Source organism: Hemicordylus capensis, chromosome 5 (assembly GCF_027244095.1).
Source record: "Hemicordylus capensis ecotype Gifberg chromosome 5, rHemCap1.1.pri, whole genome shotgun sequence".
NCBI classification, from domain to species: Eukaryota; Metazoa; Chordata; class Lepidosauria; order Squamata; family Cordylidae; genus Hemicordylus; species Hemicordylus capensis.
Genome location: NC_069661.1, coordinates 122538445 through 122564260, shown reverse-complemented (window position 1 = coordinate 122564260; position 25816 = coordinate 122538445). Strand labels below are relative to the sequence as shown.

At 44.5% G+C, this 25816-nt stretch overlaps 1 protein-coding gene across 2 annotated transcripts in view; it reads left to right on the top strand.

Annotated features, from left to right (window-relative positions):
• The window catches only part of EVC2 (EvC ciliary complex subunit 2), a 60257-nt gene that overhangs the window by 20755 nt on the left and 13686 nt on the right, over positions 1–25816 (top strand). For both annotated transcript variants that reach the window (XR_008309085.1, XM_053258003.1), the window contains exons 12-18: positions 2014–2189; positions 6749–6908; positions 9105–9562; positions 20060–20264; positions 22515–22634; positions 24162–24389; positions 25438–25652. Coding sequence is in view for 1 of the 2 variants with exons in the window: in XM_053258003.1 (XP_053113978.1) it covers positions 2014–2189; positions 6749–6908; positions 9105–9562; positions 20060–20264; positions 22515–22634; positions 24162–24389; positions 25438–25652 (1562 nt within the window). In the remaining variant the exon portion in view is untranslated. The remainder of the gene's footprint in view (positions 1–2013; positions 2190–6748; positions 6909–9104; positions 9563–20059; positions 20265–22514; positions 22635–24161; positions 24390–25437; positions 25653–25816) is intronic.

Here is a 25816-nt window from a genome sequence, read left to right as displayed (position 1 = left end):
TTGTGACTGTAAGACTAGCCATATTTGGATAAACGGGCACATAAGTGAGAGTGCTGTATTTAAAAGGTTGGCATCAGTGGTCAGCTGGTATTGCTACTGGGCTCCTCTCAGTGATGCCAGTCAGCTCTGTCTTCTGGGAGGGGATCAAGTCTTCTTTCAGGATCCATGTTACCTGTTCGGCAGAAGAAGGAAGCTGCCTCATTTCTTCTTCCTCAGCAAGCCACAAACCTTTCGCCCACCTGGCCGAATGGAGCCTGGGGATACAGTACATCCATTGGTGGCCAGGTTGCAAACCTGCGCTGGATGAAATGTGAAGAAAACTGCAGAATAACTATGCATTAAGGAACTGAAGTTCAGTTACAGCGTTCCTCTGCTATGGAAACATTTCACTTTCCATTTAAAGCGTGATGTATACCCTGGATAGGGCAAAGCTTCCAAAGTTGTATACAGATCAGAACCTACATTCTTAGCACTGCAGCGCAGAGATAGGAGGGATAGTGGGCTCTTCTGGTAAGTTCCTGTAGTGCAGGGATTCTCAAACTTGGGTCCTCAGGTGTTATTGGACTTCAACTCCCATAATCCCCAGCCTCAGTGGCCTTTGGTTGGGGATTATGGGAGTTGAAGTCCAATAACACCTGAGGACCCAAGTTTGAGAATCACTGCTGTAGTGCTTTCTTCCTCTTACCTACAGCAGCAGCCTTGTTGGAAAAGTAGAGGAGGGATGAATTGCTAGAAGAAAGCCAGGTTTCATCTGTCAGCAGACAATTTTGTCCGTTGTGTTACTAGTTTTCTCCTGCAATTCTTGTGCGTGCGCGCGCGCACACACACACACACACACACACACAGGAGTGCTGCTGGCAGAGTGGGCAAATTAATAGATGCTTACCTCCGCTCTCGCGGCATCTGAATGCTGCTCGGCGCAGCAGAACTCCGCCTAGCCCCCCCCTGCGGCGAGGGATCGCCTCTGCCACTCATCTGGCCTCCATGGAGCCAATTCCCCCCCAGGTGAGTGGCAGAGGCAATCCCCAGCTGCAGGGGGTGCTGGGTGGTGTGCTGCTGCTCCAAGCAGCATTCAAGTACGGTGCTAGTGGAGGTAAGCACCTATTTATTTACGCTTAAAGGTGCTTCTCGTGGACCCCACCCCCCAGCAGTGCCTGCACCAGCCACTACTGCAGAAGTGTCATTCCTCACTGATAAAACTTGCACTGCACTCCGTCCCGGTGCGGTTTACTTTCCTCCTCAGTGGTGCACCTGGTGAGATCAAGCAGAGTGAGATGCAGCTTCTACCTTCAGGAAACGCTTTCCACATCAACTCTTCTGCTTCCCCTATGCACCTGTGCCGAACCCTTGTGTCTTGCAGATGGTTTGAAAAACTGCTCCAGGATGTGAGCTCAGTTTACATGGGACACTGGCTGGGCCTCCTTGGCCTCGCTCTTGCCCTGTGTGAACTGTAAGTTTGTGGCTTTGTGTTGCGAGGGGAGATTAGTAATAGATGGGCAAGCTGACAACATCCAGTTGTGGGACGCTTGTCCACCATGACTGATAAGCCTATCAGTCTGATGAGCCTATCAGTCATTGAGGAAACCCTGTTAAGTGTCCATCCCTCATCTACCCTTGCATCTCCAGCACACTGGGGATATTTGTCACTGGCTATTTCCATGGCATTTCCCCTAAACAACCTCTACAGAAATGTATCTCTAAAAGAAGTGGAGGTGGGTGTGGCGGTGAAGAGAAGGAACTTGGGGTGATTTTCCCCCCAAGATCTGCATGACATTTTCAGAGGCAGCTGAACTGGTACAAACGTTGATTTGCAATGTGTGAATTCTCCATTTTTAGCACCCACAATGAAGCAGAACCATCTTATTTTTAAACATGTACGATTCATTGCTATGCTTTCTAAAGGCTGTTTAATCCTTGTATGAATGCAAAAATTTAATTGCCACTCTCCAAGGTGTTACATTAAACAACTGTAAAAATTAATTGGATATATTGGTTGGTATTTTCCCCCTGCAGGGAGACATTGAAGAGCTGATGGATTTTTTGCAAGCTCATAAGAAGTATCATTTGAGTAAAATATTTGCTCATAGAGAATACCTTATTCAAATCATTCGGCTATTGGATTCCCAGATGTCTTCTCTCTGGAGCACTGCAGCAAGCCAGATAGGAATTTTCATTAGTAAGGTAGAAAGGTAAATATCTGTCTATTTCATTGCATTGTGAGGGTTTCTAGTAGTAGATTATTTGTAGCTGCACAATATTTGGGTGTTTTTTTTAAATTAATATACTGTACTAAGCACGTTACAGCTTGTCACCCACAAAGTCAAATGCAGCCTGTCAGCAGTGTTTTGGCCTAGCAGTCCCTCCATTCTTTGTAGCCACAGGTAATCAGCAAGCAGAGACTTATCCAGCCCTTGGTGGACCAGCATATGTGATTGATGGACTGTGTTTGCAGGGTTTAGGAGCCAAGATGGCAACCGAGTAGGAACTCCTTGCTGAGGCTCTGCACAGCCACTGGACACAACCACCTCCAGGGCAAGGGTGTAGCTATAATTGAGCTGATGAGTTCAAAGAACCCGGGGGCCCCAGCTTCTGAGGGCCCCCCTAGCTCCACCCCTCCCTATTTTCTTCATTATTTCCCTCACTCTGAGGGGCCACCAGGTAGAGGGGCGAACACGGGCCCTCTCTCCCCTAGCTACGCCACTGCCCCAGGGCACCTTTTCCCCTTATCCATCATGTCATTGGAAGGGGGGGGGAAGAAACAGGGACAAAATAGAAAGCCCTGACAACAAAAATAGAAAGCCCTGACAACAAAAGCCCTGACAACAAAAGTAGTGGCCAACTTCAACCTGGGCGGTGGAGAAAAGACAAACAGCTGAAACTTGATTTATTCTTACCACCAACAAGGCAGAGAGGAACAGTGAGTAACTCTTCTGCTGAAAATATTTCCTTTACTAGGAACAGCTTTACAGACTTGTGTTTCGATGAAGCAGAGAGGCCCCACCCAATCACTGAGCCCTCCCCACTCCAACAAGGAATGTGCCACAGGGGAACCTCAGATAAATCTAATAACTCCTGAACCAACCAAGCAGCCCAGCCGGAGACAACCCACGGGGGTTGAGAAAAGGGGACCCTAAATCTGCCAAGTCTGCCACTCACCTCCTCCAGTTTTTAGGCGATGCATGTTTGCTCTCAGCTGAGTCGTTAATTTCAGTAATGGCAATGGGACTTGGCAGGGTGGAGCCATCACAGAGATATAGTCTGCAACAGCTTCCTTTCCCAATTCAGCATAATTCTAGCCCAGGAAATGGGCTATAGATGACCTTACACTCAATGGATACCACTCATTCTCAGTGGGGGCGGTTCCTGGCAAACTCAGGTCCCCCTCTAAAGGATATAAAAGACCTGGCCACTGGTCACTGTATCGGAGATTGAGTCCCTTGTTTCACAATCTAAAGTGGGAAAGGCCCCAGAGGAAGACCTCATCCCTATGGATCTTATAAAAAGTAACCTGGAGTAGTGGGCCCAATCCTGACCTTGTTATTTACCCATATTGACTCTCAGGGCCGCATTCCCAAGCACTGGGGGCTGGTGATCATTGTGCCCATTTTCAAAAAGGGACAAAGTTGACCCTGCCAATTATAGGCAGTCAGCAATCTGGCCACCCGGTAGGGAAGTCTAGGATGATAGTTCACAAAAGACCAGTCTGGGTTGCAGAAGCGAAACACAGTTCAGAAATGTCTCTCTCTCTCTGGCTCAGGCTGAAGGCTGTCGACACTAGGGATGATGTACGTTGTCTTCCAGCTGCTAACTGCAAGCTGTAGACATGCTTTATAGTCCAAGCTGATAACTCTCAGCTGGCAGGGATTCAAGGCTTATCAGCCCTCTGCGCCTACTTCTCCTGATGGATTCCAGCTGTGCATGCTGCCTTGTGACCCATCTTTGCTGTGGAGTCAGTGGGGGTTGCCTACTTAGCTCATCCTCCGGTTCGTCAGTCCCTGTCTCTGCTGCCTCAGACTGCTGTGCCTGCTCTGAGACATCAGCTGGACCTGCCTCAGCCGTCTCTTGGGAATCGACAGCCAGGCTCACCCCCTCAGGCACCCCTGCATCGGCTGAAGGGCTGTCAGTATCCCCTTCCTCCTCGCTATCTGAGAGCGAGGGCATGACACTAGCAAGCTGTATGCCAGACACATACATGGGAAATTCAAGGACTGGTTAGACCAAGAAGAGACGCTGACAGATGAACAACTGGGCTTTAGGGAAGGCAAATCTACAATTGACCAGTGTCTGGTGCTCCAACATCTCATTGAAAAGTATTCTTCTAACAACACTACCTCCCTTTATGCTGCCTTCATAAACCTCAAGGTTGCATTTGATTCTTTCTCCCGAGTTAAGCTATGGGAAAAGCTTGAATCCATTACAATCAATCAGCGTCTGCTTTATCTGATCCGTACCCTCTACACAGACACAACACTCAGGGTGAGATGAAGCCCCCAAGCACACCTTACAAACCATGTATCAACCCAGAAGGGAGTCATATAGGGCTGTATCCCGGTCTTGCTTCTGTTCAACCTTCATTTCAATGCCATGGTGACCCACCTTAACAACCCTGACTTCCACCCTCCCAAGTTGGCTGGAAGAACCATCTCCATCCTACTCTATGCAGACGATGTTGCAATCCTTTCGAGGACCCCTATAGGCCTCAGAAGGGCTCTGGTGATATTGTCACAGTACTGCAAGAGTGAACAACTTGAAATAAACTACAAAAAACTAAGGTCATGGCCTTCACTAGATGACCTAAGACCCGACACTGGAATATTGACGGACACAGAATTAAGCAGGCCGCCTGTTTTAGATACCTGGGGGTGGTCCTTCATGCCTCTGGCTCAAGAAAGGCCCACTGTGACCACATTGCCCTACCAGCACCCTTTTATAAAGATAGCCGAGACAAGCTCATACTCCCCCTACTTCTCAGATACCCTGGTCACTCTAATCAAGACTGCACCACGATGCTGCTCTCAGATGAAAATCAGACCTTCACGTACAACGCTGCCAGGTTCTCTGTGGCAGCATTCAAGATCCGCCAGATCCTGACTGCCAGCCCATAACCCATGTTGTTTTACTTCACATTTTAGCTATTTCGCCTTATATTATATATATATCTATTTTATTTTATTAGTCTCCCCACAATTTTTAGAGTTGTGTTTTATAAATTATAACTTTATAGTCTATGGCATATGAATTTTTTAGTAAGTTAGTTGTAACTATTTCATGATAATTTGGATTATATTAGTTTTAATGTAATATGATTTTATTGCCACATGATCTTCTATTTTACTGTATCTGTATTATATCCTGTGCTGGTCTTTGGCCGTAATAAAGATGATTGATTGATTGAGTGACTGTGTTTGGCTTGGTGGTGGTCTTGCCTGCACCAGCAAGAGGCAAGACCCTTCTGACTTAAGGCTCAAACAGCTGCAACATGGGAAATCCATGACTGGAAAAATGGGATCTGCCTGTCTAAATGTGTGTGCACGCACTTTATAGCTATTAGCACTATCAGCTGTTTTTGAGGGGGAAATGCAGGTATCTGCAGTCCACCCCCCCCCCCGCCAGCTGGCCCTAGTTATAACTTGGTAGGGCAATTTTCGGGTGTGGGTGGAGAATATGACGTGGGTGGGGACAATGTTAAGGACCCTGACTGTGCACTGCTGCTCTGATCAAAAGTGAAGCCCCTGCTTAACCTAAAGAAACCTATTTAAAGTAAAGAAAAAGAAATAGTCGTCATATCTGATCTCCTGCATCTTTCAACTATGTCCATATTCTTGCAGTAATGTTGGCTTCATCCAGTCTAGTTAGTGATGACTATACCCCATTGAAATCTGTTATGGCTAACTTAGTCTGGATGTTGTCCTATGGGTCTTATTGATTTAAAAAATCCTCTACTTTGGGGTAGGAGGTGACTATCACTACATCAGTAATGACATTTTAGACTTACTTAATCTATGTTGCTTTACAGGTTGTGCAAAGTTAGTCATGTGTATGTTCTTGATTAAGCCTCCATTGAAATGAAACATTAAAAAAAATGTATTAATATTTATCTGCCTGTTTATACAAGCCCCGCCCCACCACCATCCATCCTCTTCCTATATATTAAGAAACTTAATGAATATAGATTAACTTTTTTGGGCCATTGATAGGTCAGAGGTTCTAGAATTTGACCCTTGTTCATGGCTGGTATTTATTTTAGCAGGGGGAATTGCCAAAGGTTCACCCCTCAATCCCAGCTCCTCTGAAATGGTGAGACTGAAGCAGCTGAGATCCCAGAGGATAGACCTCCAGATTTTGGTTCATTCTTAACAGTCCTTCCCTCATTACAGAATTTTTGTCTCTCCTTTGCATGGAATTGCATATATATGCAACACACACATAAGAGATTCATTACATGGGAGGACAGATATGCAAGCATGTGGGGAAATGTGGAGAGATTATTTCAGATTCTAACTGCAGTTGTCATTACTTTTGGTCCTAAGCCCAACTGGTTTAGAAAGCAAACTGGTAACTCAAATCAGAGTGTGCATCCACTCTGAACCACTTGGATTGTGATTAACTAGACTGGATCCGGGCCATGGTGAGTGTACAAAACATATTCAACATAAATAATAAACAGATTAAGAGAACTCGAGATGATGGGTGTTATTGGGTTATTTTGCTTGCAATTATTAATGTTACGTTCCTATTCTTATTACAGAGCTGGTCATTTGGCTGAAAATCACTTGGGAGGAGTCCTAAATATAGCACAAGCTGAACTGCACTCTGCTAAACAGAAAATTGATCATGTTTTAAAGCAGGAGAAGCAAAAAATTCACCAAAAGTTGATACATACAAGACAACAAGAAATGCTGCAACAGGTAATCTAGAACTTAAGAAGAAGAACAAGAAACATTAAAATACAGAAGAAAGGGGGGGGATCCATGATGTTTAGATTGTGTGTGGCAGGTAGTGTTGGGCAACCTCTCCTTCTCCAACCTCTCCTGGGGCAACCCACGTCACCTAGTCATTAACTCTGTTTTGTCCTAGTTTTCTTAAGGCCTAGGTGCTCATTATCACTGCAGAATCTGGGAGATGGAATTCTCAGTTATGCCCTGATCAATTCAGTAAGCAGAAGAGTACTAAGAACAATCATTTTCCATGCTCCTCAGCTGCAGTGGACATTCTGAATAAGCACAAGGACCTTAAGGATGAGGTGTCTGATTTGGGATGGGGACAACAAGGAGAGGAATTTGGTGGCGAGGACCAGTGGCATCAAGGTGAGCCCATTATGAACCAATAATTTGGTTTATAATTCACTTTGGGAAGGCTCATCTCCTAATCACTTATTTGGGAGCATTCATTTCTGAACTCTCTCCCTCATATCTGAATTTTGGCATACTCAGTAGTCAGTTCTTGCAGTGGGTCAGTTCAGACAATATCCTGATAGACGTCATGCTCAGCGGTCTCCATTGCACTCTTTCCAGAGCAGCCCCATCCCCTAAGGGGAATATCAGAGAGAAGAGCTGGTCTTGTGGTAGCAAGCATGACATGTCCCCTTAGCTAAGCAGGGTCCGCTCTGGTTGCATTTGAATGGGACACCACATGTGAGCACTGTAAGATATTCCCCTCAGGGGATGGAGCTGCTCTGGGAAGAGCATCAAGGTTCCAAGTTCCCTCCCTGGCTTCTCCAAGATAGGGCTGAGAGATTTCTGCCTACAACTTTGGAGAAGCCGCCAGTCTGTGTAGACAATACTGAGCTAGATAGACCAAAGGTCTGACTCAGTATATGGCAGCTTCCTATGTTCCTATCTTACAGTGCTCGCATGTAGTCTTCCATTCCGACGGCAGAGCCACGCCATGGTGCGACTCTTAAGACCGTAATTTAACTAAGACCAAGTTGTGCAAGTCATCTCTACTTGGCAGACTGAAGCTTCATTGGTAGAACTTACTCTCCGCCACCCCCAAAATGACTGTCATCAAAGTGAACAGACTTCAGCAGCTTCTGTTGATGGGGGAAGGGCAGCTGTGGCTGTGTGTGTGTGTGTGTTTGCTCATACACATACGCAATGTGTTGCTCCACACTGCATGTGTTCTTGTGCAGCATGCTATCAATGAAATGATTTTTTTAAAAAAATTAATCCACTGCACTACTAGATCCGGTGTGCACAGCTTAAATGCCCCAGATGATAGGCCAGAACTACACTCATCACATCATAGTGTTTGTGGCCAAGGTCATCACAACATTACTAATCACAACATGGTGTTTGGGGCTAGGGTCAATTTTCAGTGTGTTACATTAAAATTAATTATTAAAAATATTAATGAATGCAATTATTAGTTATTTGTGGATCTTTACCCTGCTAACTGAACAAAGGAGGCAGCTTTTAAATGTGTTGATTCTCTTTATATAGCAGGGAGAGAGCAACTAACCCTATCCATCCCCGGCACAGCATCCCTCCAGTGGCTGTTGCTGTTGTCTATCCTATGTTTCTTTGGGGACAGGGAACCATTTTATCTACTTATTTATTTATTCATTTATTTTTATCTGTGTAAACCACTTTGGGAACTTTTGTTAAAAAGCAGCATATAAATATTCATCATATTTGTATTTGTATTTCCGCCCATCAAAGGACCCACAATTTTAACTAAGGATAGTGGCCAGAAAATAAGTTCTGTCCCTGCTCAGTCAGTGGGGCAGCTGGAGTGCATGCCAGCCCCAAACAAATGTCCAGTCCTCTCCTCTCCCTAAATCACAGTTGCTTTCAGGTTGCAATCCTAGGCATACAAGCCTCTCTGGAAACAGGGTGGAGATATTTCCAAGTCAACATGCATAGGATGATGCTGTAAGGCAGTTTCAGAGATAATAGAGGATGGACCTCTTGGAGAAGAGGACACTGATCTAAAGAGTGGCCCCTGCCTTTCTGGGCTGCTGTTGCTGCCGGATAGTCCTACCTGTGGGCCAACAACAAGTCCCTGTGGGCCGGATCTGGCCCCTGGGCCTTATGCTGTGCAGGTAAACATTTATGTATTGTAGTCTGAGACAAAATGTTTTTGTTTTATTTAATGCATTGCAGAAAGAGAAACAAAAAGAGCAGATGTGCCCTGGGGATGCTTTCAGAACCCCTGGCGATATCTGCCAGTACCTGGAGCAATGGCAAAAGATACTGGCTGAAGGTACTGCTGAATTTGAAGAGCTTAATGAAAAACTGGATAATGAAGCCGAGGAAGAACTAGTAGCGCTCAGGCATTCTCTGACAGAGAGAGCCGCTGAAGAAATCCGACACATTCAGTATGGATTTGTCATGCAAGAACTGTTAAAACTTCATGTGCCTAAACAGCCTCTGCAGCAAATGATAGAGGACCACAAGAGAGAGATTGCACAAGACACAAAGCGGCTTGAAAAAGAAGATCAGGACAAAATGAAGGCTGCTAAAATATTACTGCAGCGTAAGAGAGAGAAATTGAACCAAGAACTTCAGAGCAGTATCACAGAACAGAGACAGTTAAGGGAATGGGAACAATTAGTGTTCTTGTAAGTATCTGCTCTGTTGTTTTTTTAATTGGTTTTATCACCTGCAAGGAGACATTTTACAAGTGTCTAACAGATATATGGTATTAATTTCATCATTATTTTTCTGTTGCATCTATCTTCAACTCTCGGACTTGAGGACTGGAGGGATAAAGGTAAGCGGCTTGGGCTTGGCCAGTTAGTCTCTTCCATTTGGACTGGAAACTGACTGCTGCTTCCCACCCCTCTTGCCCGGTCAAAGGATCAGCTTTCCTCTGCTCAGCTCTTGGAGCTGTGGCCTTCCTTTCCTGATTGCCTTATTAGCTCCTCCTGCAGGCATTAATTACCATCAGCCAAGTCTCGGAGTCTCTCGTGAGAGGGAGGCTCTGGGTTTCTGGGGCGTCTTTCTTTATTACATTTCTAGACTGCCCCATCCAAAGGCTGTGGGTGATGCACAACAAGTTTAAAAAACATAAAAACAAACACTATTTAAAACACACTGCTTGAAACAATATTAAAAAAATAATAATTTTAAAACAATTCAGAACCATTTGAACCAATTAAAATACTTTAAAACAATTTAAAAACCTTGGAAGGCCAGGCCAAACAAGTAAGTTTTTAGGGCTCTCTTAAAGGCCAACAATGAGCCTAAATTACGGATATCTGCTGGGAGTGCATTCCATAGGCCAGGAGCAGCTACAGAGAAGGCCCGGCTCTGAGTCACCACCAAATGTACCAGTGGTAACTGGAGACAGACCTCTCCAGATGGCCTCAACATGTGATGGGGATCATGTAGAAGAAGGTGCTTTCTAAGGTAGCCCAAGCCATTTAGGGCTTTAAAGGTAATAACCAGGACTTTGTATTTTGCCCAGAAACATATTGGCAGCCAGTTCAATTGTTTTAAAACAGGCATTATATGAACTAACTGAAGTTTCCAAACTACATACAAAGGCAGCCCCACATAGAGCGCATTGCAGTAGTCAAGCCTGGATGTTACCAGCTGATGCACCACTGTTTTGAGGTAGTTCTCTTCAAAGAATGGTCACAGCCGTAGAATCAGCTGAAGTTGATGGAAAGTGCTCCTGGCCATAGGCCCCACCTGAGATACTATGGTGAGGCCTGAATCCAAGAGCACTCCCAAGCTGCATAGCTGTTCCTTCTGGGGGAGTGTAACCACATCCAGCACAGGAAGATCTAACTCATCTCTCAAATCCTGGTCCCCCACAATGAGGACCTCAATCTTGCTTAGAGTCAATTTTTCATCTCTCATCCATCCCATTACTGCCCGTAGGTAGGCATTTAGGGAATGGATGCCATTTCCTGATGATGATGACGACGACGACGATGATGATAAGGAGAAATAGAATTTGGTGTCATCGGCATACTGATAACACCCTGCACCAAATCTACTCATAACCTCACCCAGTGGTTTCATGTAGATGCTAAAAAGCATTGGTGACAGAATGGAGCCCTGAGGGACTCCATATAATAGCTCCTGTTTTGATGAGCAACCATCACCAAACTCCACCATCTTGAATCTGCCTGAGACAGAGGAGCAGAACCACTGCAAAGCAATGCCTCCTATCCCCAACTCCCCCAGGCAATCCAGAAGGATACCATGGTCGATGGTATTAAATGCCGCCGAGAGATCCAAAAGAACCAACAGATAGGGATGTGCAAACCGGCTCGACGTCGAACAGGTTTGATGTCGAGCCGGTTCGGTTTGACGGTCCGGGGTCGAACCGAACCACCCCCTGATCGGTCTGACCCCAGACCAAACACCCTGTTTGGGGGTTCACGGACTTTTCTTTTTTTTAACTATTTTTTAAAAAATGCCAATTATCCCCTCCCAGGGAGTTGTTGGAGGCGGCGACTGGGTGTCTGTGGAGGTTCACCCTCCCCCGCTGGCCTCAATGCAGCCCAAACCGGTCTGTTGGGCCAGCTCTTCAGCCTGTTTGGGCCTTCCCCCACAGCTCAGCAGCCATTTTGGATGCCGCCGCGCCTGCGCAATTGGCCTCTCAGAGTCAACTGTCTCACAGGAGCCCTGGCAATGGAGATGGCATTCTTATGGATCACAGCCACTCCACCCCCACCCCCCACCCACTTCCACTAGCCTGCTCCACAACAGAGTAACCTGGTGGGAGAAGCTGGGCCCAAACTGGGCAACTAGCCTTCTCCATCCAGCTCTCAGTTATACAAGCCAGGTCAGCTCCGTCATCCATGATCAAGTCATGGATGATTTTGGTCTTATTCTGGCTTGGCATTGCAGAGTAGGAAGGCTAGGTTCTGTGGGTAGTTGTGATTGCTCCTCAACGCCAGATTGCTGACAGGGCAGTTGGAAGTGGAAACGGTTATTAAATTACTGGTTTCCTTTCCCCTGTAATGGCCAGCTGCTCTGCCAACGTATATTCTTCTATTCCCCACCGCAACAGTAATAGCTACTGCTGAGCTGCCAGAAGCACCCCCCACATCACCCTGCCTAAAAAAACCAAACACATGACAACAAAAGGCCTGGCAAAACCCAATAAAAGAAGGACTAACCCAGACCTCCAACCCCACCTTAGTATAACTTGCCCCCAGACCCCAGTCCCACACAGAAACTGTGTCCCTTCAGCGGCCTCCTGCAGGCGGTCTGCTACGCCTCCAGAATGCCTTCTTCCTATTTATGCTTCCAAGGGCTCCAGAAATCTCCGAGAGACAGAGAGAGAGAGAGAGAGAGATCTGGTCCTCATGGACAGGTGGAATGCTCCTGGCCTATGGAATGCACTCCCAGCAGATATCCGTAATTTAGGCTCATTGTTGGCCTTTAAGAGACCCCTAAAAACTTACTTGTTTGGCCTGGCCTTCCAAGGTTTTTAAATTGTCAAATACTCAGGTAGAAGGCACAGATAGGACCAGAAGGCAAACAAGCTGCAAGCAAGCTGTTCTTCAGAAGGTCCGGGGCCGCAAAAACAAGTCAGGAATGCACAGGTAGGGCGACACGACTCTTGTTCGTCAGGAGAGGTCAGGGAAACCTTCAGAATCCTTTCCTCTCCTCACCCTCGCCACCTCCCACCATCTCCATCCTCCTTATAAGAAAGGAGGTGCCCCCAAGGCACAGATGGTGGTGTGGCTGGCGGGATAGGTGTCCAGCCTGGAGGCAGCCACGAAAGCGGGCCGGCCTCTGGTGCCGGGCCTTCGGTGTGGGACTGAGGGTTGGGGCAGAGTATTTTTTTATGGCTGTTTTAGAAGCGGAAGCTGTTGTTTAGATAGCTTTGGTTGTCTGAGTCTTGGGTGAGATTAGTTTACAATGTGTCTAGGCTTGTTTGGAGATGGTGAGACAGGGGGCATGTCTATTGATTATGGGGCAGCTATTCTGATGGTGGTGGGGAATAGGAGAAGTAACAGCAGATCAACAGACTGTTACAGGGGAAGGGAAATCAGAAGCCTAATAGCTGTTGCCTGTTCTGGCTGTCCTGCCAGCTCTTTGACCTGAGGGAGCAGTGCCAACCACCCACAGAGCTTCATCTTGCTCCTTTGTAATGCCAGGTCAGTCCAGAATAAATCAGAAATTATCCATGATCTGATTATGGATAAAGGGGCCGACCAGGTATGTATCACATATCAAACTTGGTTGAGGGCGGGGATGGTGGTGCTGTATGGTCCCAGCTTCTCCCTCCAAGGTATTCTGCTGAGGAGCAGGTGAGAAGATGTAGGCGGGGAGGTGGAGTGGCTGTGGTCTATAAGAGAAACATCTCTCTTACCAGGCTCCCTGTTGGGGTGTCTGACCATATTGAATGTGTATATTTAAGTCTGAGGACCAGGGATATACTGGGACTTTTGTTGGTGTACTGATCACCTGGCTGCCCAACAGAGTCCCTAACTGAGCTGACGGACTTGATCTCGGGCTTGGCATTGGAGTCTCCCAGGCTTATGGTGGTGGGGGACTTCAATGTTTACTTTGAGACCAATTTGTCCAGGGCGGCCCAGGAGTTCATAGTGGCTGTAACAACTATAGGCCTATCCCAAGTGGTCTTGGGACCGAGTCATGTTGCTGGATACAAGCTTGATCTGGTATTTTACTCTGATCAGGGTGGTGTTCCATGGATGAGGACTCTTGTGATTTCCCCATTGTCATGGATAGACCACTATTTGGTTAAGGTTGGACTCACAATCACATCCCACCTCCACAGGGGTGAGGGGCCTATTAGGATGGTGCACCCAAGAAGATTCTTGGATCCTATAGGATTCCAAGAAGCCTTGGAAGGATTTAATGTTGGCTATGCTGGTGATTCTGTTGATGCCCTTTTGGAGAACTGGAACAGCAAACTCACTATGGCAACCCACTTCAAAATTGGCCCCTTGGGATACAGAAGAACTAGGGGAGCTGAAATAGAAAGGTAGATGACTGGAGTGCAAGTGGAGAAAGACTCAACTCGAATCTGACAGATTACAACACAGCGCATTTGAAGACCTATACTCAGGCAATATGTGCAGCAAAGAAGTGATTCTTTTCAGCCCGTATTGCTTCCACAAGTTCACATCCAGTGGAGTAGTTTAGCGTTGTGAAAAGACTAGTACATGTCCCTCCTCCCTTGAATCAGAATTTGGAGCCATCAATTACCTGTTGTATTCTCTTGTATTCAGATTGACTTAGACTCAGGCACCACAATTATTGCAGAGTCTAATACAGAGGTGTCCAGCAATTCTTCTTATGTGCTTATGCTGGATCAGTTTCAGTTTCTGACTCCTGATGATGTGGATAAGCTGCTTGAAAAGTGAGGCCTATTACCTGTTCTCTTAATCCTTGCTTGATATGGTTTATAGTATCTGGTAGAAGGATTGTTGTAGAAGGCTTGGTAGAGATTATAAATGCTTCTCTGAGAGAGGGCTGGATGCCTCCATGCCTTAAGGAGGCAATCATTAGACCTCTTCTGAAGAAGCCTGCATTGGATCCCCCAGAGATAAGCAACCACCAGCTTGTCTCCAACCTTTGGATCTCTCGGTGGCTTTTGATACTATCAACCATAGTATCCTTCTGGAGCATCTGAGAGGGTTGGGAGTGGGAGGCAGTGTTTTACAGTGGTTCCGCTCCTTCCTCTAGGGCAGATCCCAGATGGTGTTGTTTGGAGACTGTTGTTCTTCAGAAAGTGGATAAGATCATGTGTGATATGGCGTCCCCCAGAGCTTCATCTTATTTCCAATGTTTAACATCTACATGAAACTGCTGGGAGAGATCATCAGGAGATTTGGTGCAGGGTGTTATCCATATGCTGATGACACCCAAATCTATTTCTCCATGTCAACATCATCAGGAGAAGGCATAACCTCCCTAAATGTCTACCTGGAGGCTGTGATGGGTTGGATGAGGGATAACAAACTGAGACTGAATCCAAATAAGATGGAGGTACTTATTGAGCAGAGTCGAAACTTGGGAGACAATTTTGATCTGCCAGTTCTGGATGGGGTCACACTTTCCCAGAAGGTACAGGTATGCAGTCTGGGAGTGCGTACTTCTGGATCTAATGTCTAACTAAAATAAATAAAATAAAATCTATTCTTGTTAAACAAATGCCCCAAACCATGATTGTGCTAGAACTGTACCTTATGCTTTAACACTAATGCATACTTAGGAAATTTAGTCTTGAGGATAATTGCTTCAGACTATTTGGGAAGTATAATCCATTCTTTAAAATTCTTGTTTTGGTATAACCTGGAGCGCTGTGGATCTAATCCTCTGCTAACTTGAGAAAGAGACACCTTATACCGAGTCAGACCCTTGATCCATCTCGCTCAGTATTGTCTACACAGACTGGCAACAGCTTCTCCAAGGTTGCAGGCAGGAGCCTCTCTCAGCCCTATCTTAGAGATGCCGGGGAGGGACCTTGGAACCTTCTGAATTCAAGAATTCAGGTGCTCTTCCCAGAGCGGCTCCATCCTAAGAGGGATATCTTACAGGGCTCACATGTAGTCTGAATGCAAATGCAAACCAGGATGGATTCTGCTTGGCAAAGGGGACAATTCATTGTTGCTACCACAAGACAAGCTCTCCTTCATCCAAACTAAAAAATAGTTTTTAAAATGGTTTTAACAAAAGACCTAAGAAAACAGATGTCTTCAGCGATTTTTTAAAGGCAACTAGAGATGGAGAAGCTCTTATATTGACAGGAAGAGCATCCCAAGCATCCCAAAGCCCTGGAGCAGCCACAGAGAAGGCTCAGTCCCACGCTGCGACCAGACAAGCTGGTAGCAGCTGTAACCGAACCTCCCCACATGATCTCAGTAGTCAGCAGAATTCATGACAGAGAAGGTCCTCTCTTAAATACCCAAATACTCTTAAATGCTCTCTTAAATACTGGGCCCAAGCCATTAATTTATATACCGCCTACGTTCTCTCTAATTTTTTTCATCTGAGTGCAGAATGAGTTTTGTTCTGGGTGGCAGCATCAAGGCAGTGTGTGCGCACATGCATTCAGAGTTGGGCCTTCCTGATTAAACCTGAGCAGGATCTAAAATTAACTCAGTGGACATAAAAAAAACTTATGAGCATGCACACACGCACATGCCTTAGAGGGAACACTGCGCCTGACTCCAAAGGCTGTAGGAGGTTCACATAAATAAACACAATAGAAACGGAATAAAACCAACTATTAAAACAACAATTACAAAATTTAAAACATTCAGAGATTACAGCAATTAAAAGGTTACTAGCTGGGCTGGGCGCAGAGCATCTGCGCCTCCGGCCAGCGCAGCCACTGCCACTGCCGGTTTCTCCCCCTACCCTCGCTGGCATGCCCGGCTTTCTAGCCATCCGGCCTACTTGTGACCAATTATTAAGGGGATCACTTTTAATTAGGAGTATTGCTTCGGATAGGCTAATACAAGTCCCAAAAAGAAAATAGATCCCGGATACCAGCTGGATTTAGTTCATCAGTTAATTGTTACACCCTAAGTATTAGCTAAACTATAATTCATTCACTCACACATCCATACTTACCAGCCCCACTTAAAGGTGATCAGTCTTTAATGGGGAGTTGTGAGAAGCTGGAGGCCCCACGATGTTCTGTGCTTCTCCGAGAAAACCTCTGTTGATGCCTGACTTTAAAAAGGGTTGCCTGCCTTTGAAGCTGTTTGCTGTTCCGTGTTTGCATCCGTCCTTATTGACCATAGTCCTTGTTTTCCGAGCAACTCCTTTCTTCTGTGTTCAGCATTTTATCCAGTTTTCTCTGGTCCTTTTGGGTCATCTGCATTTCTCTCCCAACATTTTACCATGTTTTGGGGCTGGTATATCCTTTGCTTACTCATACATTCTTTCAGACACACACAGTTAAACAAAAGTAAATCATTCTATTATGTTTCCTTGAAATGGGAGCAATTCTCCTTATCAACATCAATACTTCATTCAGTTATACACATAGGCTATAGAACTACAACAATTACTTTTAATCAAATAATTATACTAGCTGTATTATATGTCATGCTTCTTCTCCCCCCTGCCCACTTCTGCCCCCTCTGCGCTTTCTGGATGGTGGGCTGGCCAGCCCACTTCTTCTCCTCCCCCCCCATTTTCTGGCTGGCAGGCTAGCCGGAAAACTGGCCTGCCACACCCACCCGCCCGCCCGCTCCAGGCAGCGGCTGCCTTCTCCCGGTGGCCAGGCCGGCCCGCTGCCTGTGCCTCCTCTTCCTCCTCACGTCTGGGCCAGCCCACTGCCACCTTCTTCTCCCTGCTATTTTCTCCCCTGTCCCGCCGCCATCTCTATCCAGGCAGCTGCTCGCAAACTCTTGCGAGAGCTGCCACACATGAGATTAGCAACAGGTACGTTTAAGAGGATTAAATATATAGATGCAAAACTACATACTAGTACTCCCAAACTACATACTTGTACATACGTAGATGGAGTGTAGCCCCATCCAGAACTGGCAGATCTAAACCATCTCTCGAGTCCTGACCCTCCACAGTCAGTACCTCTGTCTTATCCTGCTTCAGCCTCAGTTTGTTATCCCTCATCCAGCCCATTAAACACTTTGCACCAAATCTCCTGATGGTTTCATGTGGATGTTAAAAAACATTGACGACCGTAAGGAATCTTGCAGAACCATACAGTAGCTTTCGCTTTGAAGAGCAACAATTTCCAAGAGATACCATCTGGAATCTGCCCGAGAGGTAGGAGTGGAACCACTGTAAAACAGTACTACCTAATTTCAATTCCCTGAGGCAACCCAGTAGGATACCATGGTGCATACTCCTTCAGGGAGGCCATGCACATGCTAGTATCGTGCAGTGGCAGCTGGAATGGTCCACGGATGCACGGTCATAGCTGGGAGTGCCGCCATTACGGAAGTGGTGAACAGAGGAGGAGCAGGTATGTGGACCTGCTCTCCTCCATGTTAAAGGGGCTGTATAAGCCCTCAGTTTTAAAGGGATGTGCCCATGATTCAGATGCCGAATCACATTTGAAGCATATTATTAGAGTCTATAATTGGCTAACTTTGAGGGATCCAATTCAGGTTTCTTCAGTATGATCTAATGATAGACCTCCTTACCTTAAGGAGGCATCCTGCCCTCCCTCAGAAAACCATTTATAATCTCTACCTAACCCTCTCTAATAATCTAATATTTAGCAAGGGAGAGCAACTGTCCTCATTCAACCCAGCATAGCATCTCTCCGTTGACAGTTGCTGGTGTCTTTTATGCTTATCCTGAGATTATGAGCCATTTATATATAGGGAAGCATTTTCTCATATGTTTTGCTATGTAAACCAGCCTGAGAACTTTTTTTTTTTTTGGTTGAGAAGCAGTACAGCGTATAGTATAATATTTTTAATAAGAATCCCAGTTTCATATCCTGGTTTCTAAACCTTAGTTAAATCACACTCTGAGGTTCAGATTACTCTCTGAACTGTGATTTAACTAAACTATAATTTTCTGAGTAAATGAGGTGAGAAGGAAGTGGGAGGAGGAAACTTGAGGATGTGGGCTTGGCAGGCTTTGGGTCAAGTTCAGTACCCAAAAAGCCAGGTTTTGAGTTCATCTGGCCCACTGTCATCAACAGTTGTAGTTTAAAGCAAAGCAGATATTTTGATATAGCTTAGGTGCTGTATTAATAAGTTTGATGGTTCTGTAACAGTGGAAGATCCTGTCCCCTTATATTATTGTTGTTGTTAAAATGTGAATTATGTCTGAATCCCAATAGGAATAGCTTTGGTGACATGTATATAGTCAGATCCCGACATTCTGGATAGCACTTCAGCCACTCACCCTGAAATATATATTCTCCTGATACCTTACTGCTCAAGAAGAATCTTATTAATTCCAGAATTTCTGAGGCCATCACTGAGGGACACAAATCCAAGTCACATGGGCTATAATCAGAACTGATGGACTCTGGAAGGGAATAAATGCTATTAAAAATGGAGAAAAGGTGTTGCTTTTATGTAGCATAAAGTTGAAACTATATTTGATTTGATGTATCCAAACACAATCAAAAGTGTTTTTGAAAAGTAATTTTGAAAAGGAGTCTTAAGTTACTACTTTTCCTTAATATGAGATTTAATCACAGTTTGAGAATGATCGTATTTAATTTGTGTAGCCAGTTTGTTAACCTCTTTCCCCCAACAATGCATTCATGGTCAAACAAGGGAATATTAGAATTATGGGAATTCAACCTTCCATGTTAAGCCTCCAGTTTTGATACAAGCATCACATTAATTTGATGAAATAAAACTACATTGTTGAGATATGATAGGTCAGAAACCAAAATACATCTGCATAGTTGGACCAAAGGGCTAGGGATACGCATGAACCAAGTCTCAGGCATAGGTTCAGTTTTGAACCAGTTTGGGCAAAGTCCAAACCAGTTCACTGCCAGTGGGACTGGGGTAGGCAACAGTGAGCAGGTTCTTTAAAAAGGAGGAGTGCAGGTCCTTACCTGCTCTCCGCCACCCCGTGCAGCTTCCTGTTGCCACAGTGCTCCCCACAAGAACCAGCGCATGGCACAGGTACACATGCATGCACGGACACCATTTGCGTGGTCAGCATGGTGTTGAGCATGTGCATCACACATAAAAACATGGATGTGACAAAGAACAACTGATTTGCAAGGGTATCTAAACAAGTCTGAGAAACAAACACCCAGTAGTACTCATTCTTTTAAAAATACAGCCTTAAGCTTCGGAATTTCTACCTATGCAAATAAAATCCAATAATCAGAAAAAGACTTTTGTTTAACCGAAAACCAATTTAAGGAAGTTTGCAAAATTTTACCCAAATGACCCTTGGAGGTCTTATTTCAAATTAATCTCCCCAGTAACTCTTATATATTATTGTTTTTGTTATTTTATTTATATACTACCTGATTTCAAAGGCTCTAGGTGGTTCGCAAAAATAAACACAATAAAGACAAAATAAAACAAACTGTTGAAACAGCAATTTAAAACTATTTAAAACAGTCATTCATATATTGAGTGTCAATCTCAAATATATGAATCCTAAAACAAAATAATGAAACAGGAAAAGTTTGAAGAATGTTGTTTCTCTTCCAGGAAACTTTTAGGTTTTTCTCTTGTTTTGTCTGAAGAAGAACTGCTGAAAATAAGGCAGGAGTTCCATAGTTGCTTTTCCCAGATGGATTGCAGTTTGGCTTTACCCAAGATTCGGGCAAGGGTGTTGCTGCAGACTTACCAGTCGGAGCGGAGAGAAGCAGCACTGCAGAAGGTAGATCAAAATATGCTGGCACCTAACAAGCAGGTAATACTTGTAGGACATCCCTTGATCATATTAGCTTTAAAATCAGGGTCTCTGTCATTGAGAAGTGGAAGGCAGCAGACTAAATTGTACCTATTTTTGATCATTTTCAAATCTATATGTTGCCTGTGTTTTTTACCTATACTCCTAATCTTCCTTCCTTAGAGGTGAAAGTTAATGTTGATATGACTAGTCAAGCTTCATTCCACCACTGATAACCTGAAGCAGATCATGCCATTGTGTCCATTTTGCAGGCCAGTTCTTATAAATGTACAGTCAGGTCTTGGGACAAACACCGCCGCTGCAGAAAGCTGCACATGGTGGCAGAGAGCAGGTAAGGACCTGCTCTCCTTTAAAAAAAGAAAAGAAAAAGATCCTGCTCTCCACTCCCCTCCCCGTGGTGCCAAACCGGTTTGGACCTCATCTAAACCAGTTTGGTACCAAACCAGTGCAGAAACCTCAGTTCCTGTTGTGGCAGCATTTGTCCCAAGTACCCACGCATGGCACCAGCACACACATGGCGTCCACAGTCTTCTCTATTTCCTTCACGGTTTTCAATGTGCATTGCGTTCATAAAATCTAACTTCTTCGTTAAAATAGACATCTGATATTCTTATACTTACCTTCTATCATCCCATGTTACTGCCTTATCTTAGTCATCTTAGCCAAACTCTAAACTACTGAAAATGTGTGCTGACCCTTTATGGGAGGACTGGATTGGACAGGGATCGGTAACACAGTACCTCAGCTAGTTCTCTTCCCCCATAATGCACAAGAGCTCGGCTACTCTTTACTGCAGTAATTGTTGGCAGCTATTGATTCTCTGGGTATTTTATGGTAGATTTAGTCCCAGTCAGTGTTCTCTCTAACAGGGATTCCCAGATGTTGTTGACTACAACTCCCAGAATCCCTAACCAAAATCCACTGCAGCTGGGGATGCTGGGAGTTGTAGTGAGCAACATCTGGGAATCCCTATTAAAGGGAACAGTGGTCCCAGTGGTTTAGATACAGCAAATACAAACCCATGTGACTCAGCTTAGTGATCCTCTGGGGTACCAGGATAAGGGCCTTTTCCCCCAAAGGGCCCCAAGAGTGTTATATCCCTATATCCCTAGAATCCATCTGGCCTAACTAGTTACGTGAGGAATTTAGCAATTTTATGTAAACATTTCCCTGCATCCCACCTGGGCTTTCAATTTTCCTGACCATGAGGAGGGTCATAGCATAGGCCCCTGCTAATCAAAATGATGGGTTTTTCACCAGTAGAAAACTCAGAACTAATTGTGATTGCAACGCATGCATAGACAATTTAACAGTATATTATCATAAACTTTTAAAGGGTTGGTTGAGGAGGATATCTATATAGATAGTCCAGATAGCCCAGCAACCTAGTGCATCTGTGCCCAGAATATGCTGCTTTTATTGGAAGTACTGAACAGAATAAATTATTCCATACAACAGGCTGACATTGACCAGACATCCAATATGAACCTGTCCACACAAGAGGGCATCTTTGGAGGCCCTTCTCAGGGTAACCCCGCTATCTGATGTGAGGTGGGTAGGATAGAGCCTTAGATGCAGTAACACTGCATCTATGGAATACTTTCCCAAGCAGGCACATGTGGCACTTACGTTGATGTTGTTTCCATGCCAGGCAAAGACCTTTTTATTTTCCCAGACCACCTAACTCTGGTTGAAGTTGTTTAAATGCTGCTTTTATTTGCTGTTTCACTCTTCAAGGTTTTTTTGCTGTTCGCTTTGTTGTACTGGTTTATAAATAAATATGTATACTGAAGAACAGTAAATAATTTTTTTAAACAAAAATACCTAAAGAGAAAACATATCATTAATATTTGCATTCTGTCTAACAGTCATTCTATCTAACACGCCCCCTGAGTCACATCCATGAAATCTCTACCAGATTCCTTTACCACCTCCGCACATTATCAGGAACATTGTTTCCTGAACAAACAGTTCAAATTAGGACAAGATGTTTTTTATATCCATACTTTTGCTTAGAGAGAGAAAACACCCTTATTTTACACCATTTTGACAAAATTATTCTAGCATCATTTTGCAGCTGTATCTTGTTTCTAGAAGAGTTCAAAAAGCTGCAAGTGCTGCAAAGACAGTGAAACTGCTTGCAAATCACATCTTTGTCTCTGAAGTTATTTTGGTTTGACATGGGGGAGGGAAGCATATTCCATTTTATAGCCTATATAAGAATTGTCTTAAGTGTGTGCATTTTTCCAGCAAGGGTCTAAAGTGAAAAAAAAGTTAGAGAACAAAAATCAGATGGATGTTCTAAAGAAAGCCCTGGAAAAGAAGATTCACATATATGAAAGCTACATAACAGATGAACACGTGACCAAGGTAACTGTAATCAACTGGACAACCTGTAGTGATACTCATCCCTGATCAGGCCAAAATAACAGGGTTTTACTATTGTTGCTTGTAAAGGAAGGGCAGATAAGGCTTGACAATGGTTGTGGTATAACGCTCTGTTTTTCCAAGCATGAAGGGACCCCATGTTGAGTTTCACAGCCACACTGGGAGGGAGGCTTGGGAAGAAACCAGGTCTCTAGTACCTAAAGGAAGGCTTGAATCTGATAGAAGGAGCTATGCAGTGAGAGACAAAGGGCAAAGTAGCTGTGAAAAACCATGAAGCTAGTCACACGACCTCGCAAAAGCGGGCTGATGCAGTCCAGCTTGCTTTTGCGCAGTTGAGAGAACCGCTTTTCTGGGTGCTAGCCCGCCTAAAATCCCCTACCCTTAAACGAGGTTAATGGAGTGAGCACTCCGTTAACCTCGTCCTTTTGATTGTATGTCAGCCACGGCTGCCTGCAGCTGCGACTGACCCACTTGGGGTGGTGGGGAGAGGGGACCCCAGGAAGGCACCGTGCACTCATGCAGTGCCTTCCGGGGGGACACACGCGGCATTCCCCTTCCCCCAACCCCCAGAACTGCCTGACGGAGCCGCAGCCGGGCGCAGGAGCGCCCGACCGGAGCAGCCGCTCGTCTGGGTGGCCAATCCGCAACTGCTTGTGTGCGGGGAGAGTGGGCTAAGCCCACTCTCCCCGCCAAACCTCGTCTGGCACTTCACATGACCCGTGTGAAGCTCCTCCATATAACATGCACCCACAAACTCCACTTAAAAGTTCTGATAGCCTGATATAACAATGATTCAGTAATATTCTGTGCACCATTCATAGTGTATGGCTGTGATCCATGGAAGCTACCTGTGCAGATGTGTGCACACAGCTGGACATTTCAATTACCATCACTCACAAGCGTGGCTTGCCTCTTCTGCGGTGTGAGTAACTGCAAGCTCAGGCTGTCATTACAGTTCTTTCTCATGCATGCATTTAGTTTCATGTAATCATGGTCCTTTTACAGCATGCTTCAAAAGAGATGACTGAATGAATTAGTGCAGGGATTTGTAAAGATGCCCTTTGAGCTTACTTGAATTTAATAACTGGAAATTAGCTATGCCTGGGCAAATTCATTTTATCTAAATGATAAAGCCATTTTTGGAAGGGTAGTATATCAGTCAGTCAATCAGTCAATCAATCAAATAAATGAGGAAATGTAGATAATTTAATGTCAAAAATTATCATTGTGGCTGGTTCCAATTCTGATATAAGAAATGTAACAAATAAGCCAAATCTTATAGATATAAGTAGTTTCTTCCTCACCACTGGTCTGTTCCATCAACTACCGATAGTGAGGCTATCAATAAAGTAGTCTGATCCTTAGCTCCTGGATTACTACTACTACTATTTATATACTTTTTGAGAAAAAGCTCTCAAAGTAGTTTACAAGAAGATGATGATGATGATGAATATACTTGACAGGTTTTTGTCAATCTGGCTATCTCAGAGTTTGATTTTTCATTTTCAGATTCTCAGTGAACTACAACTTGAAAGAGAGCATCAGCTGCAGGCTCTGGAGAATAAACTTGGGGAATACATCACTTCTTTACAGTTCCGAAGGATTGCAAAGACACCTCAAACCTTGGAGTTTTACAAAGCTCTCGTCCGACTACGAGCTTTACTTCTAGAAGAACTGAGTTCATCAAAAACTCTGACCAAGTCAGATTGTGCTGAGATCTTGGAGCAAAGCAATCATGTAAGTAGCAAAGTAAAAGTATTAGGTGCCAAGTCTTCATCAAATATAAACCCAGTTAACGATGGACTTAATGGCACTCTGTCTCTTACTCCTCTTCAAGGATGAGCCACCAATTAATTCGAGTTTGATAGGGGGGGAAATCATTTTACTGGGTATTAATTTTGGGACGCATATCTCACCATTCTTAAAACAATTGCACTGGCTACTTGTTCATTTCCAAGGACAATTCAAAGTAGTGATTTTAATCTTTAAAATGCTAAGTGACTTGAGGCCCAAGTACTTCATGGCCTACCTCCTCCCACATGAAACTGCCTGATTATTAAAAGTATCTTCTGAGTCCCATCTGTGGATGCCCCTGCTTCAGGGGTGTAGCAAGGTTGGAGTGGGCCCAGAGACAATATTTTAAAATGCACCCCCCCCACCCCCCCAATGAAGCTCAGCTCATGAAGTAAAGGAATCTTAAATAAGGCTGAATAGTGGTAACAAAAAGCATAGATAGATAGATAGATAGATAGATAGATAACCAATCTATCTATCTATCTATCTATCAATCTATGTGCCACAATAGAACATCATCATACATTATTGTTAAAAAAGGTTTTGTAAATTGTGGATGATGCAAGTCCTTTAATGGTACTAGAGAAAGACATGCTGTTCTGGTAGCTCCCGGTCTTAACACACACATCAGTTTTGGAGGATGAATACAACTGAAGGAAGCCCGGGGGAGTCCATCATGTGACTTACCTCTGGGGGCCCCCCCAGGCAGTGGGCCCCCAGACAACTGTCTCCCCTTGCTCTATTATAGTTACGCCCCTGCCCTGCTTCTAGAAGTGAGGTGGGTGGAGAATGGGGACATGGCCTTTTCTGTCGAACTGCTTTTGGAATGCTGTCCCCAGAAAGACTTTCCTGGCACCATACCTTACATCTTTTTTGGTGCCAAGTTAAGACCTTTTGATTTGATAAACCATGTAAAAATAATAATAATAATAATGTTGGTGATGATTGCAGTGTTTATGATTGTTATACATTACTTCCTTTTAAAATCAAGGAAACTGAGGAGCTGGAAAAAAAGATGCAGGATGAGCTGTTGCATCAAGAGTTGGCTCAGCGACAGCATTATGTTATGAACAGAAAGAGGTGGAGTCCAGATAGTCTGGGCCTTACGAACAACACAGAGGAATCTAATTCAGATGGACAGGTGTCCACACTCCTATGGAAATCACTGAATGCATGCAAACAGTTAGTGTATTTGAACAGACAAAGGTAAGGATCTCTAATTTTTATCACTATAAATATTGCTATCAGTCTTTGTCACACAGGTGTGAGTTGACCATAAACTTCAGAATTGAAACTTGCAATCCACTATATTCAGCATTCCTTGGCTAAGTGATAATAGTAGTTGATACAATGCTGGGGGGAAATTGGGG